The sequence below is a fragment of the Sparus aurata genome, chromosome 5 (genome assembly GCF_900880675.1).
Source record: "Sparus aurata chromosome 5, fSpaAur1.1, whole genome shotgun sequence".
Lineage (NCBI taxonomy): Eukaryota > Metazoa > Chordata > Actinopteri > Spariformes > Sparidae > Sparus > Sparus aurata.
The window spans coordinates 21,857,304-21,872,982 of record NC_044191.1 but is presented as its reverse complement, the minus strand read 5'-3'; the positions used below and the strand labels follow the sequence as shown (position 1 = coordinate 21,872,982).

Below are 15,679 nucleotides of genomic sequence, written 5' to 3'. Positions count from 1 at the left end.
CATCTATTGGCACACAAGCGCTGATTAGAAATCGCTTGCTGAACTGCACAGCGAGCCAATCCAACCATTGTGCTACAGGGAAACAAATTCTTTAAAAAATTCCCCAAACCAGGAAAACAGCGTGCAGTGTGTTTTCAAATCAGGGGCCTGTCACACCACAGGAGCGCTGTGTGGTCCCACTGAAACCACAAAGCTAAGGGCAGAGTCTAACAAGGAATCTAAGATGTCAGACCGTGTGAAACCAATGGCTGAGGAGCCCAAAGAAATCAGTTAAGTATGCCATCCTTCACGTCTTGCATAATACAAAGTCAACATTCATTACGTAAAGTAAATTAGCCCTGGCTGACTCCATTACATGCCTGTGTGCTTTAATGTAGGGAGAAGTGTTGATAAGTCCCAGCGCCGAAGAATATGCTGAGCCCATGCTGGCTTTGACTGACTCTGAACTAGTGTAGAATTTTTCACACTATAATGTGTCCTCTAAGTAGTCTGCGCGACTGAAGCTAACCAGGAACGTCTGAGTGTCCTGCGAGAAGGGATTTGTTGGCAAATGTATACCCAGAGGCGCATCTTGCATCAAAAGTAGACTTGATTCTTAATTAAACCGATAGAATACAGCGGCAGTGACAGCTCTGTGGCGCTTTGCCTCAGTAAAACTTAACAGCCACTAAAGTTTCTTCTGAGTAATGATTAATGCATCCAATTTCTGTGATCTGTATTGAGCGTAGCATCATGGGTAATTAAATGACAGTCTACAGAGCGCTGACTGCTCTCATAAAATGACAAGGCCGTAATTATCATGAAGCTTGGTTACCCTCTGACTCAAATACTAATTGTGTATCAATAAGCGAGCGGAAGACGTCGCGGAATTGAAACCCAAAACAGCCCGAGCTGTACAAAATAGCTCACAGCTGCGATAACGCGGTCGATGACGTTCAGTTCTCCTTTTCAAAAAAAAAATTGTGAAGCTGTTCGTACAATGCATATTTATTCACTGAGCGATTTCACAGAGTGAGGCATGTACTGTAAAACCAACAAATGTAATCGCCTGTGTCAGACATACTTACATCATCAAAGACAGAAATTGCACAGTGTAAATTCCATCCAAACACATTAGGACCAAACCCATCTAACTTTTTATTCCCTTGCATATTATCTTGTGCTATAAAAAAAAAACAAAAAAAAAAACAACAACAACAGCCTTGCCAGACTTGCAGGCGTCTGCATTACAAAGGAGATTCACTCACTGAATCCCGAATGCTGAACGCTCCCTCGCAACACCTCAGTGACCGAGAATATATCCTCCTCCGGTAAATACAATAACAAAAGCGCTGCACTCTCAGAAGAAGAGGGATGTGCCGTGACAAACTGTTTATACTTTTCTCATTGATTCATAAACGGGTATCATTTTCAAACCGGCAGTGCAGCCTCAAACACAGCACACAAATATACAGTGCAGAGAGGCCTCCTTGTGGGGGCTGTGCGGCTCTCCAAGAGTCAAAAAAAACATAATATACCGTAGGAGGCGAATATATTGATGTTTCCTTTACTACCATTTAAATCAAGCCTGTTATTTTTATTATTGTTGTCCCCTCTCCAAGATAAATAGGGCGATAAAATGAGACGCCCGCCCCGGTCTCGTTGACATTTTAGGGAGTCCTTTTGGAGCAGTAAAGATGCCCACTTGATGGATACCAGAGCTCTATAGACAACGGGGAAGACAACATGAGGGATGCTTATGGATGCAGAGGTGGATAAAGGAAAGTAATAGAGAGTACATGAGCAGTTCATGGAAGAGAAGATGGAGGGAGAACAAAACGGAGAAAAAAAACAACGGAGAAAGAGAGAGTGACACCCCGAAAAGGTCCATCAGCAAAAAGAAATCTCCAGAACAGGCTGGAACAGGAGATCTACATCTAGGAAGAGACAGAGCAGACAGCCACAGCAGCAGCCGTCAACCAGGGAAGATGAAAAAAAAAGAAAATCTCAATACGTTGACACCCTCTCCTCTTTGTCTCTTCTTCCATGTTTTCAGTACGCTGGTCTGTAGAGAAGCTCCCCAGAGGCAAGTCTGCGTTTCAGCTCCTGCCACAGCAGATCCCTCTCCTTCTGGGCTCCCCTCATGAAGCCTCGATTCTCCTGGGCTCTCCGAGACAGGTAGGGCATCACCTCGTTCACCGGCCCGTAGGGGACGTACTTATAGACGGGGAAGCCTGCCTGGCCTGGGGTTGAGGTGGACAGGATGGGATAAAAAACAACAGTGAAAGGCGGCATGATATGGATGAAGATGCTAAATGTTGATGAATTAAAATAATTCTCTTTTCATGTACAAACATTTTGATCGACTAGCTCCCATTTCGGTTCTTACGATTTCAGGACGACAACATTTATAACAGGTTTATTCCAAACAAACTCCAGAGAGCACATCACAACTGAATGTCATCTCAACAGGCTTCCCTCCCTTAATGACTTCGACAAATCCTTCTAATCAGCCGGGTTTATCGCATCTGCACAGACGCCCTCAGTTTGCAGCGTTTGAATTAGGACAGCTGCCACTGTCTGCCAGTCAGGCTCACTCATCAAGTCCACTGAAATAAATGTCCCTTTTAACTAATCTACAATTGCTAGCAAAACATAAAATAATGACATGATAAAAAAGAAAAAGTAAATAATAAAGATCTCAATATAACAACTTCTGTATTGTTTCAAATACCCGGCACTGGCTGCTCTACCCCCTGAGAAGACAGCCAAGAAACACGTGTGTCTATTTACATCAATACCGGTCAAGGTTTCAACTTGAGCCTCACGGTGATAGACAACCGCCTGCCGCCACTCTGTCTGCCTTTGACTGACAAACAAAGTGGTGGGAGCCAGCAGCAGCGCTTTGTTAAGACAGCTTGTCAATACCGAGGTGTCTCAGTTCATATGTCATGTTACGGGCTGCAGACGGACTCCTGCATGTGCACTTCATTCAGTCATAGAGAGTGAGAGGGGTATATACGTGCGGCTGAGATGCAGGTGAGAGTTATAGGGGAGGGTGGCGGATAAAAATCACTCCGAGGGTGAACTTAAACCGTCAAACCATCCTGTGAGGTGCCTTGTCATCGGGCTACTGTGGAGTTTGTTTTGTGTGTGCTTTTCTCACCCAATGGGAAGCTGATCTGGTCGCACATTCCCAGCAACTGACCAAAGTACACCTTGTTGTCTGTCGGTACAAGACCCAGCTCATTCATTCTGGTGAGGAGAAAGAGAGAGAGACTTGAATAATTAATAACTTGGTTTATACAGATGCGAGGCTGTGTACAAAAAATGTGAGTGTTTTTCAGCGGCGCGTGTTGGGAGTTGAAACCGTACCTCCTCAAGGTGTGTTTCACCGTGTCCTCGTTATGGGAAGCTACCATCACGTTGGCATTTCCACTGAGAGCAATCTCATCCAGCACATAGTCCAGACATCTTAGACAAACACACAAACACACGAGGAAGTTGTTTTACAGTGCTGTTGTCTTGGCAAAACTATGAGGTGGGAATAACCACAACGGTCTTCTAGTAAACTATTTGCAATAAAATATTAAAATAGTATTTACTGGATGCATATTGTGGCTTACAGTGTTTTATAACTCATCCAAACAAATCTTCCTCATTATCGCATGTGAGATTCATAATGTGCCGCAGGACTATCTTTACACAACTCAACAGTAAAAATGACCCTAAACACTGAAATCCAAACTAATCCATCCTGCTAGCACAGCTGTGTTAATATGCATGTATTTTACCGCCATCTGCATATTCTTAAATCCTACCTCACGCTGTGCTGTAGCCCCATAAGCCAAACTTTGTATCTGTCCTGTGTTGATGTTTACCTCAAACTCCAACTGAAGGCTTGAGGGTGGCCTTTCCTCTTTTTTTTTTGCAAAACATATTGATCTCCACAGGGGGATTTTTTCTTAGCTCGCCTTAAACTAGGAATCTAAGTAATTAGTTACAACACAACACTCCTGGAGCTTATGTTACTTGCACAAGTCAACAGGGTGAAAGCTTGCTGACACGAGATGTTGAACCCGGTAATTCCAATTGAGGGACCGCCTTCCTAGAAAATGTAATCCCTGTGCTGTCCATTGCAGTGCATTTGTGCCTAGAAAGTGGCAAGTTTCAATCTGCGAACCACACAGGAAAACGGTGTGGCAGAACTTAATAAAGTGTGTGACATTTAACTCTAAACTCTCATAATAAAAGGCTACGGTATTAGCAAACAGCTTCAGGAGGAACTTACGAGGAAATGAGAGCTTGGTTTGGCTGCAAGGACTAAATTTAGTTCAGAGTTTGCCAGTAAAACACAGAAACGAGTGTCTTACCTGTGGTACATTCGGTTAGTAGACTCATAATCAGGGTTAATAGGGTCCTCATAACCGATCTCTTCAGCCCTCTCTCGCTCCTGATACATGTAGGCCCCTCGTACGAGCTTGGCAGCAAAATGCCAACCCTCACGCCGAGACAATTCTACGTCCATTGTTACATTGTCAAAGGCCTCCTGCAGAGCGAAACAAAAAGAAGGATGACTCTGTCTATAGCACCAATTAACTGAAATACTTGCAGTCATTTTCAATATCAAGTTGAGTGTCACATTTGCCTTACATCATGTATCAGCCTATCAATTTTAAATGTTCGTTTTCTATTCAGTTTTCAATTTAATTTAGTTTCCAGTAGGGATGTCCCGATCAGGTTTTTTTTACCCCTATCCCGATCCAAGTCCTTTAATATTTAGTATCTGCCGATACCGAGTCCTGATCCGATACTTAGCCTTAACTAATATTTTCCTAGATAATACAGCTGTATTAAGAAAAAAAGTACCTGCATCTAAGCTGTTCCTTAATAGGTTTTTATTATTTTGTTGAAACAAAGTCTATACTTTCATATGGCTCTTTCTTATTCTGCATATGCTATTACAACATTGGCCTCCACCTTCCTTGTGTTAGCAGGTGAGTGTGTGATGCTGCACTGTGACAGCAGACCCTCGTGTACAGCCAGCTGAAGTGTGTGTGAGACGCAGCTCACGCTTGGTACCTCCATATCATCCTTTGCTTATTTCATGTACTTTATGTTGTCACATAAAATGACGTGGACACGTTACTTGTCTATTAACGCGTTCAGCATCCCCTGGATTGCTTGCTTTACATGCTCTGCTGTATGAGACCCACGAAACTAGTGCGCATATACCGGCATGTTGTAACTCGAAAGTGGAATAAATGTAATGCAGAGATGGTAGGGCATACCGGGGATTCAAAAACTCCAGGTGACGAAGAAAACCCTGATCCTCTACCACGGAGATGAGCTGGTTTTCCAGAGCGATTAATTTGATGACCCTCTCTGTATTATTTGTGGACATGTCGCTGAGGATATTTCTCATAACTGAAAGTATCCGCGACTGTTTGCTGCGTGTGTCTCCTTGCCTGTACTCTCGAGTGAACACGTTGTATTCTATGAGTTTTTGTTTTGTATATGCTGTATCAAATGAGTAGTAAAATGCAGCTCCCCGAAACGGCCATATAGCAGATGTTACATGTCGCCGTTGGACCACTTTCGCTTTCTAATTGACGTTATTTCCACACTGCAGACACTTTATTCACAGGTTTGCCAGAGCAACGCCACGCGCGCGTCTGCGTTCTGCCACAAATTGTGCTCTGACGTTAAAAAAAAAAAAATAATAAAAATATCGGGCTTGGGTCCACGTTCAAAATTGCCGATTCCGATCAGCGGAAAAATGCCCAGATCGGCTCCGATCCCGGACATCCCTAGTTTCCAGTGTTGGTTTTCCTGTTTCAGTTTAGTTTTTATTGTTTTAAAATGTTAAGTTTTAATTGGGGGCTGTGAAATTCAGGTGTTCAGAATACATATTACAATAAATATTGCAATATTAACAAACACAGCACTTGGCAAATGACTAAGTCATGTTGACATGTCAGTCTCATAAACATACGAATGCCTTCTGATGCTTGTTGTGTTAACAAGTTTGACCATGATAGAACATTTCCATTTTTTCCTGCTTTTTTTCCTTGCTTTTGTGTCAATTAACTAAAACTCCTTCACACCTAGTTTTAATGTTTAGGTTAGTTTTAGGTCACTTGAATAAACTTATTGAACAGACATGAGGATTGCCTGCCAATTAGAACTAGTGCAGACAAAATAAGTTGGACAAACATTGTTACATCTCTGCATTACTTCTACAAACAGCAAAGGAGTTGTTTATGATTACACACAGCAACTAACTGTGACAAAGTGGAACTCAAAATAAGGAATAGAGTTTTATATCATCCCACAGGTAATAAGTGATATTCAATGACAATATGGTGAGCCTATGTTCTTTTGAGAATAATAATAAAGTGAGAACAAATGTAGTTAATCTCATAAATGACACTCTACTACGATTTAAACAGTATCTCATTTGAGATGGTGTATTTAAAGAACATTTAAATAAAGAACCAAAATTCCCTCCAACATTATCCGCTCCTTCGTGTTGCTGTTTCATCCTCGGTTAAGCTGACTCATCGTGATGTTGACACATTGAAATCTGGTGTTAAATGATTTGTCACAGAGTATTATCCATCTCGGGAATTATACAGTGACTGTTGTGTCTGCTTGCTTTGTGCGCATATACATAATTTACACTTTCCATCTCACATCTATGGTCTTTTTTGCCAGCCGCAGATTCTGACCTTGAGGTAGCATTGGTACGTGTTGAAGATGACAGGCTTTTCTCTGTTGTAGATCCTCTGCATCTCTAATGTCAGTCTGCTGATAGCCGGCTGGAAGTAGGTTTGCTCTGCATCCACCATCAGGCGAACACCGTTCTCGTTGGCATGCTGGAATAAAACAAAATGATCTTATTTATTATTCAGTATAACATCAGACAACATTGTTTATTATGCTGGGGTTAAAATGTGCAGGGTGGGACTTAATCATAAGCATTCATGTAGCATGTCAACTCTTTGTTAATGGCCTGCCCCACCTAGGCTGTGATGGGTCGGTTCATGGAAAATGACAAAGACTTTATGAATAGAAAAATGTGTTTCAACAAAAGATACACTCTGTAGCTGAATAGCCAGCCAGCCAAATCCAAACAAAGTGTTATCCCTCTTCTACTGTCTTACTTACTAACAGAGAACCGGTCTAACTGGGCTGCTCTCTCAGCTATAGCACCACTGCCTTCAGGTGCAAATGACTGACTGGTAACGGCACCAAAATGAATAATTTGTTATTTTAAAACATTTAGCTGTAACAGCCTCTGGGGACTTCTACCAAGTCTCCCTTGTGTTTTCAGCACCAAGGTTTGTTTGTTCTTTCCACTTCTGTTTGTTCATTCAGGTGCTTTAAAACACATCTCCCTAATGGAGGTGGGACAGAAGTGGGGCCCAGGTAAAGTTAAAAATGGACTCCACAAAAGGTGATTGCACCTGCCCCAATAAACAAGCCAGCCTCCAGAGAGACTCATTCCATACTGGGCCTTTCTGGACTCAGATTGACTTAAGTTGAGTGATGGGAAACTTTAACCACTTCATGTTTACACAGTTGCTAGCAACACATTTGTACTGATTATAAAACATTTACTCGTATCAGTGAGTGTATGTCTACCTTCTGTATAAGCATCACAAAAAAAAAACGATAGATTAAAGCGCTAAACAAAAAAAAGGCACACAGCTAGCTATAAATTATCACTATGCTGCTGAACATGGCACAGCAGTGTAGTGATGATTTACATAATAAACATCCATTTAACCAATAAGCGTTCCACATTTGCCTCAGCTACACATACTTGTTGGTTGCAGATCAACAGCAAATGCAATTTGCTATCAAGTGCGTGTATATTTATGTTCAGTGATCAGTCTTTGTAGTTTCTGTGTACATTTACCTTGACTAAGACGTCCATGCGTTGTAACATCCGCTTCATTTGCCTCTCCTCCTCTACAGTGAATGTCTCTAGCAGAGGTTCCAGTTTACCTAGCTGGGCAAACAAACCCCAGAGAGTGTGCACCGTGAGATGCTAATGAACCAAATACCACACAGCATGAAACCTATTAGTGCTTCTTATCCACCCTTCAGCTGTCTTTAGTCCAAGGTCGACAGAAATGTTGGAAGTAACTCACCCAAATACTGAATATTCAAAAGGGCTCCTTGACAGTGTGGATATCAGTTATTATAATAATCTAAGATACGTTAGATTTTGTTTCACTGTTTTTCTGATAGGTCTTTATCATAAATAAAGATGGAGGAAACATTTTACACATTAATGAAACACTGATACATGACAGACGTAGACAGCTGCAGTGCATCTCACTGAACTGCTTTCAATTCAAGGTGCTGCTGATATTTACAATCATCTGCCTGCTGTAACCTGTTAAGCAAAAAGCAACTCAATTATTAATTTGGGTCTTGAATTATGTTTGAAGATTGTATTCTTTTAGTTGCATTTATTTGCAGAACATTTCTCTCTCCCTCTCTCTATCTGTCTCAGTGTTTTATGCTACTGACCTCCACATTTGGGACGACCAGCAGGTCTGATATCTTTGTTCTGTCATCTATCAGGCTGTTCCAGTCGAGCACATCAATGGTTCTGTCGAGGCAGAGGGTAGAAAAGTTTTGTACAGTAGGCTAAAATATTCTGATTGCCTTGGCTAAATTATTATTTTTTTCATTAATGCCCTTTAATATTAATATTAAGTTGTAATCAAATAGTTCACACTTTTCTCGCTGTGGTTTAAAAGCTGGTTTTGATCTTATTCCATCTGTGTTGTCTTTCTATATTATGCAAATTCAAACACATTTGAAATGCAAACACATGTCAGCAGTAGATGTTTGGGAAATCAAACTACCCTATCATTTTAAACAAATCATTTGGAAATTTGTATTCAGCTCACTTGTACAATTTTCATCGATTAAAAGTAGCCTCTAACTTGCCTTGAATACACAGTAGATATTGCTTTACAGATATTTCTTGTGTACTTGGGTCGTTTGTGTTCATGCTTACCCTGAACATTCCTCCTTCCTGCCACTAAACCAGCCAGAGAAGTCACCTTCCGCACCCAGTTTGGTCAGGGATTCCTAGATAGACACATACATACAAGATCTAATGTGTAGCAATACCCTCGCATTTGAAAAAGGAGTGTCAAGATGATCTATGTCTTTGGATGTCACATTCCGTGGAGATTACACATGTACCAGTAAGTAAACCAGCGTGAGAACAGAAGAGCAAAAAAACTCCACCTGCAGTTGTTTCAGCTCCAGCCTCTGCTCTAGGGCCTCCATGCCATCTTTGCCCTGCTGCGATGCCAAGAAGGTGAAAAATCGCCTCCATTTAACTAAGACCTCTGAGAACTGGAGCTTTAAAAGAAAGGGGCACAACATCAGTCGACCACGTCCCTTCAGCGGGAGTATCAGCTAGATTGGTGCGTTGACCTTTTAATCACAATCTTAGCGTCTCACCAGAAACTGAGGTCGTCCTAGAGCAGTCATTTTGACGGCAGAAAACCCATCCATTGAACTCCCACCTAAGAGGTTGAACATGGGTTTAAAATAAATCAAATGATGTAAAGACAAAACATTAAATTAGTAAAATGGTAAAGGATTAGAGCTATTACAACTTTAACGCAATATGCCAAGAAGGTCATACAGTAAAGTTGCATCAGTGCTGTAGTTTAATCTATGTTTACCTACCAGATGCCTTGATGCACTTGATGAAGGTCTCCATATGCTGATCACATTTGGCCTCGTTGGCGTAGAAATAAGTGCGGGCTCCAGTCACTCCCCCACGACGGTCCCCGAACTGTTTGTGCGCTTTATATTTTTTCTCTCTGTAGTCCTCGCCTGGGGTTGAAAACAAATTTGCATGCCTATTATTACTTCTAATTACATCATATACTGTGTCCACAAATGAGAACAAAACGAGCCCCGCTTACCTATGCTCTCTTTCTCTGCAGCAGAGACGCATGAGCTGCATTGGAAGCAAAAACAAAATCATAAAATAAGTTAATTTGCTTTGTATTGGGGCAACATTTATAAAAAGGTTTCATCACATTCGCAGGCATTTTGTGGAATTTAATTTGGGAAGCTGCGCTCTTTCTGTGAACACTTTGGCCTTTTAGCAATGGCCCGCCAGAAGCTGACATTGTGTTTAGTGACCCTATATGCTGAACTGTCCTGCTGTCAGCCGGCTGACCCTCCAGAGAGGGCAGTTGTAGCGTCAAATCACACTTGACCTACTCCCCCCCTCAACTGGAGAGCTCATGTAACCAAACAGATGACTGAACATGAAGCATGCTGGACATCAGAGACGTCAATAGGACTCAACAGGAAACAACAGGGAGTTATCTCAATTTTAATAGTACATTACTTTTCTTGTAGAAACATGGGTTTGACTGCAACGGAATCCTTTTTACACTTGACTGAAATTGTATTGTCTCACTCAAGTTGTTCGGTACTGTTTTCTTTATGTTAACTTTCAATTAAAAGATATGAAAACAGACACTGTTAGTCGATTAATTGATTATTCAATCAACAGGAAATTCAGTCTTAACAAAAAAATGGCCATTTATTTTAGCCAAAACAATTCAGTGATGGCAAAAATAATAGATGGGAGTAATCTGTTATTAAATAAATCATTCAGCGAAGCCCTAAATCAATCTCAGCATTTCACAAAGCACTGAATAGCTGGGGCAAGTAACCCTGCTATCACAACTTAACCGCGCTTGATTTAAAATTCTGTTTCAATTGCCTTCTGTGTCACACTGCCAAAAATTCAAATTGTGCTAGAAACGCAGATTTTCGGTAATCTTTTGGCATGAAATTGGACATTTTGATAGAATTTGACTGCTGGCACACTTTATTGGTTATTGGCAACTCTTACAAAGCTGTCAGTACTTGCCCTCAAAATTAATCTGCAGCCTGCATTAACAAAATCCTATCTGTGAAATCCAGTGTATATATATTTTCTAGGTTTAAATGTCCTACACAAGTGAAGCTTCGCAATGGAGGTATCATGCTCTCAACATCTTGCCCGGGCTTGCCTCTCTGCTCTCTGTTCCTTATATCTTCTTTCTGTTGCAGGGTGCTGACTGATGTTGTTGTTGCTATCTTGACAGATCACTGGAGTGCCTGTCAAACCCTGCTGACTGAGATCAAGCCAGCTTAATGTGCCCTGTCCTCCTGCTTTACGGTTTGAAGGTATATGTTCGCCAAACAAAAGCTTTCTAGGCTGAGGTGTGATACCTCTTTTGATGTTTCCCGAGCAGGCATCCCCAACACAAAGTATATCAAAGCTGTGCAGTGGTATCTTGTTACCAGTGATATGGTGCAAAAAAACAAAAAAAAGAACACTGTGTATGTACACATAGGGTCGAAAAAGTCACAGCAGAGGGCTTGTATGGGAGCTTTATCATCTTTCAGAATGTGATAACATAATAAAACATTATTAGAGGACATTCTGTCTGGCACACACTGACATTGGTGTGGAGCTGTCACTCAATGTCAACCGACTTGAACGCCAGACACTTAAATATACTGCCTTAAATATACAGCTTTGTTTATTCAATACATCTGACCTTTAAAATCCTAGAGATGTTATGTGAGATTAAAAAAGAAAAGGGCCAATCATTATCATACTTATGCTAAAGTAAATATGACAAGTGCAGCACTCCAATGAAATGTGCATCAAATAATATTCACTCAAGTGATTTCACTCACTGATTTAACCGCAAAGCAATTCCTAAATATCATTTTTGGACAACGAGACGTCCTAATTACTCATGGAGCATGAACGCACAGATCTCACGGCCTAGGTAACATTAGCTACTGCTGCTGCATAGAGAGACTTCTTGCATAAAACCTTCACTGTCATCCAGTTCACATCGGCTTAGATAGCCACTGCCTTGTGCTACTCATGTGACAGGATTCCTAACGAGAGACAGATTCTCTGCTGCCAGCCAATCCAGAACAAGGGGCCACGGCTGAGCCAACAAATCATGTTGCAAAGAGCGTTTAGTTCCTGGTTGCGAGGCACACTAACATAAACCTATTTTTGGCATCAAGCAAAGGGGCAAATACTCTGCAAGGAAATGTAATCTGTCCAGAAATCATGTAACATTTAATCATCAAAACAGGACAAAATCTTTGCAGTCATAAGCAAATTTTGTATCTTAACATAACTCAAATGATTTATGTTTGTACACAATGATTCCTGCTAATGTTTGGTATGTGATGTCTACTGAAATGTTTGTTAATATCGCAACTTGCATACTCCATCTCTTTCTGCTCAGCCTCCTCTTGGCTGATGTCTTCCTCCACACTGTAATCCAGGACAGAGCCGACGCCGAAGGCCTGATTTTTCTGGATCAGCGGCCTGATGGCCATGTGGTCTTCACCAGCTACGAACTGGCCGTAAAATGTCATCTTCATGAACTGGTTAAAGGCTTTCTGTCCCAGGAGCTTCGTACCTATATCCATTATCTGAGCAAAAAGACACAGGGCATTAAAAACAGTTTTTTTATTTTGACAGGTATATATACACCTGTAATTTATGATTAATAATGCCATTTCATCTAGTTCATTAATCGTAATGTCTCGGTCTAGGCAGGTTTTGAAGGCAACAGGTTCACTTGAAGGATTACGGGAAAAAAGGCAAAAACAAGCAAGTTGATCTTTCATAAGCAGAAGAATTCAAATAATGTTCTCACCCCCGAGCTATAAACAGCACATGGTATGTAAGCCTAAAATAGGGACAAAGGATGAATCATCGCAGCTACACTCAAGATCATTCACATTTAATGCAGCTCCTTGCTTTTTACAGTCACTGCCAAGTTTTCCATTGATTCCACAAGGATGTGATAAGTGTGTAAAGTAAAGTATATTAAGGCACTGTAACACTGTGCACTGCAACATGTTCTGCGAGACATTTTGTGAATGGAAAGTGTGTCGTGTTGCCAATCCATTTATATTCTGTGTATTGACATTACCAGATGAACAACACTGTAACATTAGCCGACATCAAGCAGAGGATAGATAACACCGGTTGCCGAGAGGTTACTTGCAAGTTTGGAAAAACAGGTTGTAACTTGAGAGGTGGGTGACACATTGACCCTGAGGCACAAACAGTTAGGCTGAAAGGTTCAATTTTGACATAAAGCTGACTTTTTTTGACATTGCATAAGGCCTTTTAAGTTACAGCTTGTGTACAGCTTATTATCCATACATTATCCATAAATACACGTATCCTTAAGTGGAACGACAGGGTGAACAATTCAAATGTGCCCATTTTGCATGTAGAGGTGCAACAATTGGTAAATTAGATGTCAACTATTAAATTAATTGCCGATTAGTTAAAGTAATTTATTAGGGCAAACAAATTATTATTCCAGCTCTTAAATGTGATTATTTTCTGGTTTCTGTACACTGGTTTCTGACAGCAAAATGAATATTTGAGTTGTTCGCAAAACAACACAATTCTGGAGTCTTTTTTTCCTATTTTCTAAACCTAAAAGCTAATTGGTTAATCACAGGAATCACTGATCAGATAATCTAATCTGACAATAATTGTTATTTGCAGCCCAAATCGCACGTTATTTGGTGATAAGAACTATTTAACTTGGAGTTCTCTGGGGTCTGCTGCTCTTTCATACCTACCCACACCTGTTTTTGTCTCTGAGGTGACACTCCTTTTCCTGCCTGTTCTAGAGAAATACCAGCGCATAAAATTAAAAGAAAATGCTAAATTTAAAGGTGCACTATGTCAATTTTAATCAGAAGAGAAAGATCTTTATTCACTGTTTTTTTTTTTCTATGCCCAAACAAACTAAATAAACAAACCGACCGTAGAGGACAACACAATTCCATAAGGTTTTACATGTGGCGGACCCTGCCACCTTTCTAGCTTCAAACAGTGTTTTGGGGACCTTATGTTCCTCTGAGAACAGCTTGTTTATTCAGTTATGGAGAAAAAATATATATATTTCTGAGTTTGAATTATTGCCTCATTAATACTGTGAATATTAAAATTCTGAGTTTCATTTCCTTCCAAACTACACAGCGCCCCTTTAAAGACGCCCACCTCTGTCACCTGAAAAACAAAAAAGGTTCATATCCGGGCTTCACGTGAAGATGAAGCAGCGCCCATTTACCTCTTTATTCTTATCAACCAGGAAGTCATAGGAGCAGAGTTTAAAAACCACCAAACTTCTGAGCAGCTCTAACGAGTCTTTGCTCTTATACGCCTCCTGTGTCTGGTCAAAGTCCACGGAGATCTCATTAGCAGCGGTGGTGGTGGTCCCGTCTCTCCCTCCTCTCCCGGGCTGTCCGTCGAACTCGGACCGCGCTGAGTCATGTCGAGCGCCGCTGACATCGTCCTGCGGCTCCGCCTGGGTCGCGGAGGTGGAGGTGGAGGTGACGGTGGACCGGAGTCTTCGGCTGGAGAGCAAGCGTTTAAAGGGAAAGTCCGCCCCTGCCCGTGTCAGGGCTGGCACGGTTCTCACATGAAACATCAGCCTGGAGGAGGTGGGTGTCAGCCGAGCGGTGGAGGTCAAACATCTGACTGACTGACGGCCGCGCGCGCTACAGTGTAAACACATACTGTAGGAGAGGACGCCAGGTCGCACCGGCATCACCTGGTTGGTGGAGAACCCGTGACGTAAGAGGTTTGCTCCTGACTCCTAAACTTTTCCCACAGCGTGCGCACGCCCAGCAGGACTTCTTCCTCTGTCCCTCCATGTAGAAGAAGGTTTCTTGGGGAAGTTTTGACTTGACCACTGTTCATTTTTGGCGTGGCTTTATTTACTGTATAATCAGACCCAGCTAGAGGGGCTCCAACAAGTGTCTATAAAGGCTTAAAGTTGCACTGTGTAGTTTTGGAGAAGAAATTCAAACTCAAGACTTTTGATGTTCACAATATGATACAAACTCAGATATATTTATTTATTCTATAAATAGAACAAACAAAGTGTTCTTGGAGGAAAATAAAGTCCCCAGATCACTGTCTGATGCTAGAAAGGTGGCAGGGTCCGCCACATATAAAGAAAGTAAAAACTGTATGAAATTGTGTCGTCCTTTAAAAGTGCCCAACTCGTCAAATAACGGTACTCTGGATTTCCCCATCTTAAAGCATCAGTTTTTGAAGAGTTGGTAATGAGACTCAAAAGTCAACTTTTCTTAGTAATATCACCTTCAAGGTCAGTTTGTTCATTCAGTCATGAATACTCAAACTGACCTTCTAATGAATGACTGAATGAATAAAAATGAAAATGGAGAGAGTTTGTTTACTGAGTTTGTTCAGGCATTGAAAAAAAAAAATCAGTCGTTGTAGATCTTTCTCTTCTCATTAAAATTCCTTCCCCCAAACTAGATACTGCACCTTTAAAGGTAACATTTTGCTAGCAAGTAGGCGAAGCTATCATTGAAGGAAAGAACCAAAGTAAGCTGTATACATTTACATGTTATTTTATGTCATATTCATTTTATGTTTATGTTAACAGGTTTGTGGCAGTAAAGTTAAACGATAGTTAATACTTGTACATTTACTAAACCATAGTTACCAGTTATTTTGATTCAGGTCACAAAAAGTAAATGTACTCAAATTTTGCTGTTCTTAATTACATTTATGAGGTACTGGTACTGTACCTGACCAGCCTATTTTCTTCTTTTGTCC

The 15,679-nt window shown here is 41.1% G+C and overlaps 1 protein-coding gene across 1 annotated transcript; it reads right to left on the bottom strand.

Annotated features, from left to right (window-relative positions):
• Positions 1 to 969: 969 nt before the first annotated feature.
• Positions 970 to 14,519, bottom strand: prodhb (proline dehydrogenase (oxidase) 1b). The gene is made up of 14 exons (XM_030418286.1): positions 14,160 to 14,519; positions 12,284 to 12,492; positions 9,948 to 9,982; positions 9,706 to 9,855; positions 9,475 to 9,539; positions 9,256 to 9,372; positions 9,020 to 9,093; positions 8,524 to 8,605; positions 7,904 to 7,996; positions 6,711 to 6,857; positions 4,353 to 4,528; positions 3,355 to 3,453; positions 3,146 to 3,234; positions 970 to 2,222 (listed from the first exon to the last, which is right to left on the bottom strand). Exons 1-14 carry the CDS (start codon positions 14,517 to 14,519, stop codon positions 2,032 to 2,034), a joined length of 1,887 nt encoding a protein of 628 aa, XP_030274146.1. The 3' UTR covers positions 970 to 2,031.
• Between the last annotated feature and the right edge of the window lie 1,160 nt (positions 14,520 to 15,679).

Excerpts from the sequence above, each read along its gene's own strand:
- prodhb (XM_030418286.1), bottom strand. The coding sequence starts at position 14,519 with ATGTTTCATGTGAGAACCGTGCCAGCCCTGACACGGGCAGGGGCGGAC. Across the intron at positions 9,094-9,255 it reads TGGAGCTGAAACAACTGCAG|GAATCCCTGACCAAACTGGG; the intron begins GTGGAGTTTTTT and ends GTGTCTATCTAG. Across the intron at positions 8,606-9,019 it reads AGGAAGGAGGAATGTTCAGG|AACCATTGATGTGCTCGACT; the intron begins GTAAGCATGAAC and ends CTGCCTCGACAG.